Raw genomic sequence first — 2,500 nt, 5'->3', positions numbered from 1 at the left:
CGCGAAAGCGGATTCGGCGTGCGGCTTCGCGCCCCGTGTTCTGTATCACCTCTGGGGCGCAGAGCTGAAATTTGAAAAGGCCTTTCAGTCATTTTCTGTCTGTCAAACGTCTGTTCCTGACATTTCAGCTGTCAGCGACTGTGAGCAGGGCTCTACTGTAAGCAGAACAAACAACAACAAAAAAGTCTGCCATTTTTACTGGAAAAAGAGCACTCTTAAAAACACACTTCCTGTGAAAAGGACTGCACTTCATAACGTACTTCCTGTGAAAAGGAACACTATGACATTCTTCCTGTAAGAAGGAACACCACTATTTATGATGTACTTCCTGTTAAGATAGAGGACTCTTAATGACATACTTCCTGCAATTGGGACATTTGTCATTGGAAAATTCCTAACAGCTGGCCCTTCAATTCTGTGAGTCCTTGTACAGCCCAGACCAGTACTGTAAGTGCAGTGAAGAGGGACCTCCTGATTGGTCCTAACTCTCACTGAAATCATCTCCCCTCTTTGCAGTATAGACACCCAGAGCAAAGTGGAGAGCTGTGCCAGCCAATCAGAATGTGATTTGGATTGGCCTGGGCGTGGCCAAGAGGCCCATGTAAACAGTGATATCGATGCCATCTCATTTTTTCTAATCTGATTCGCCCGGGACCTGATGGCAAGCAGCTGTATGTGAACGTGAGGGTGCCGATCTGGAATCGAATTCTTTATCTCTGCATGATGGATGTCCTCCAAGCTGAGCCTGCCTGCAATCAGTTAGCAGGAGGAAGTTAAATTGGTAGTGTCTGTATGAGAGAGGCTTTTCTGTGTGTGTGTGTGTGTGCATACGTGTGTGTGTGTGTGCGTATGTGTGTGTGTGTGTGTGTGTGTGTGCGTATGTGTGTGTGTGTGTGTGTGTGTGTGTATGCGAACGCACAGGGTTGTTGAAGTATGAGTGTGACTCAGGTGTTCTCCTTGGTGTCCTGCACGCCCGGTGCGTTGATGTTCTGAGTCACCCTCGCAGGTAGGTGACCTCGCTCTCCCCCGGCAGGTAAAGGGCCCGAGACGCTGTTCGCCGGTCAGAAGCTCAACGATAACGAGTGGCACGCCGTCAAGGTGGTGCGCCGCGGGAAGAACCTGCAGCTGTCCGTCGACAACGTGACCGTCGAAGGTGAGCTCCCGCCTCTCTTAACCCTTCAACCTGAGCAGATCCACGGAGGACATCTTCTCTTTTGGGAGGATCCTCTGTGAGAAACACCACAGAGAACAGTTTCAAGTGGGGGGAGAGAGAGAGAACAGGGGTAAAGCCCCTGGAGCAGTTTATGGGGCTTGCTCAAGGGCCCAATGGCAGGGTTATTTTTCATTTGGGGACCCGGTTTCATCTCTCCAGAGTCAGGTCAGCTTCTCTATGTGCTGACCGTGGACTCCAACTAGCAACTCTACAGTTGCCAGTCTGACATTTTACCACTAGGCTACCCTGCCGCCCAAATAACATTTTTCATGATGGCGGTTGACCATCAGTCTCAATCCTGACCACACCCAATTCAGTCTCACTCCTGGTCTCATACAGTATTCATCAGCATTATCTATGACTACACTTAAATTCTTATGGTCAACTATCGGTCAGCTTTATTTATGAGTGCACTTTTTGCAATGTTACTGAAAGCCAAATCTCACTCAAGGACTTAATGATGGGTAAATATAATTTTTGACCACACTTCATTCAGCTTTAGTGAAGGCCAAACCTTATTCGACCTTACTTGTGGTCAGAAAAATGTCTGCCCCACTCAATCTTATTCAACCACATCCATCCTAGTGGTAGTTCCACTGTTGCAGCGGTCAATGTTTTGATAGCATATGTTAATAATTTGGAGTCATCAAGCCCATCGTTTAGTGAAATTTCACAGAAGGGACAAACCGCCATAACCATTTTTAATTATCAGTGTACAATGTAGCGTTTGGGTCCACGTTCCCGGTTCTGACGGACTTTCGACATCCCCCCCAGGCCAAATGACGGGCGCCCACACGCGGCTGGAGTTCCACAACATCGAGACGGGCATTATGACGGAGCGGCGCTTCATCTCCGTGGTCCCCTCCAACTTCATCGGGCACCTGCAGGGCCTGTCGGTCAACGGCGTGCCCTACCTGGACCAGTGCAAGAACGGCGACATCTCGTACTGCGAGCTCAACGCCCGCTTCGGCATGCGGCACATCATCGCCGACCCCGTCACCTTCCGGACCAAAGGCAGCTACCTGGCGCTAGCCACCTTGCAGGCCTACGCCTCCATGCACCTCTTCTTCCAGTTCAAGACCACCTCCACCGACGGCCTGCTGCTCTACAACAGCGGGGACGGCAGCGACTTCATCGTGGTGGAGCTGGTCAAGGGGTGAGTGCGTTCGTTAAGCTCGTTAAGCTCGTTTGCTCGTTAAAGGGTGAGTGACGTCATCGCGGTGGAGTGAAATGCTTTTAGGACGTTCTAGCACTGCTCCTTGAGGTCAGACCTAGGAGCCTCCCAAA

General features: G+C 50.4%; 1 protein-coding gene across 2 annotated transcripts in view; it reads left to right on the top strand.

Moving 5' to 3' along the window:
• nrxn2b (neurexin 2b) overlaps positions 1 to 2,500 on the top strand; it is a 794,861-nt gene that overhangs the window by 429,182 nt on the left and 363,179 nt on the right. The window contains exons 15-16 of one of the 2 annotated variants that reach the window (XM_061234183.1): positions 1,034 to 1,153; positions 1,988 to 2,369. In XM_061234183.1, coding sequence (XP_061090167.1) covers positions 1,034 to 1,153; positions 1,988 to 2,369 — 502 coding nt within the window. Of the gene's footprint in view, positions 1 to 1,033; positions 1,154 to 1,987; positions 2,370 to 2,500 lie in introns of those variants that run through there. The other variant, XM_061234182.1, reaches the window with a different exon arrangement.

The sequence above is a fragment of the Conger conger genome, chromosome 3 (assembly GCF_963514075.1).
Source record: "Conger conger chromosome 3, fConCon1.1, whole genome shotgun sequence".
Classification (NCBI taxonomy): Eukaryota; Metazoa; Chordata; class Actinopteri; order Anguilliformes; family Congridae; genus Conger; species Conger conger.
The sequence above is the reverse complement of the archived record's forward strand: the minus strand, read 5'-3'. Positions and strand labels throughout refer to the sequence as shown.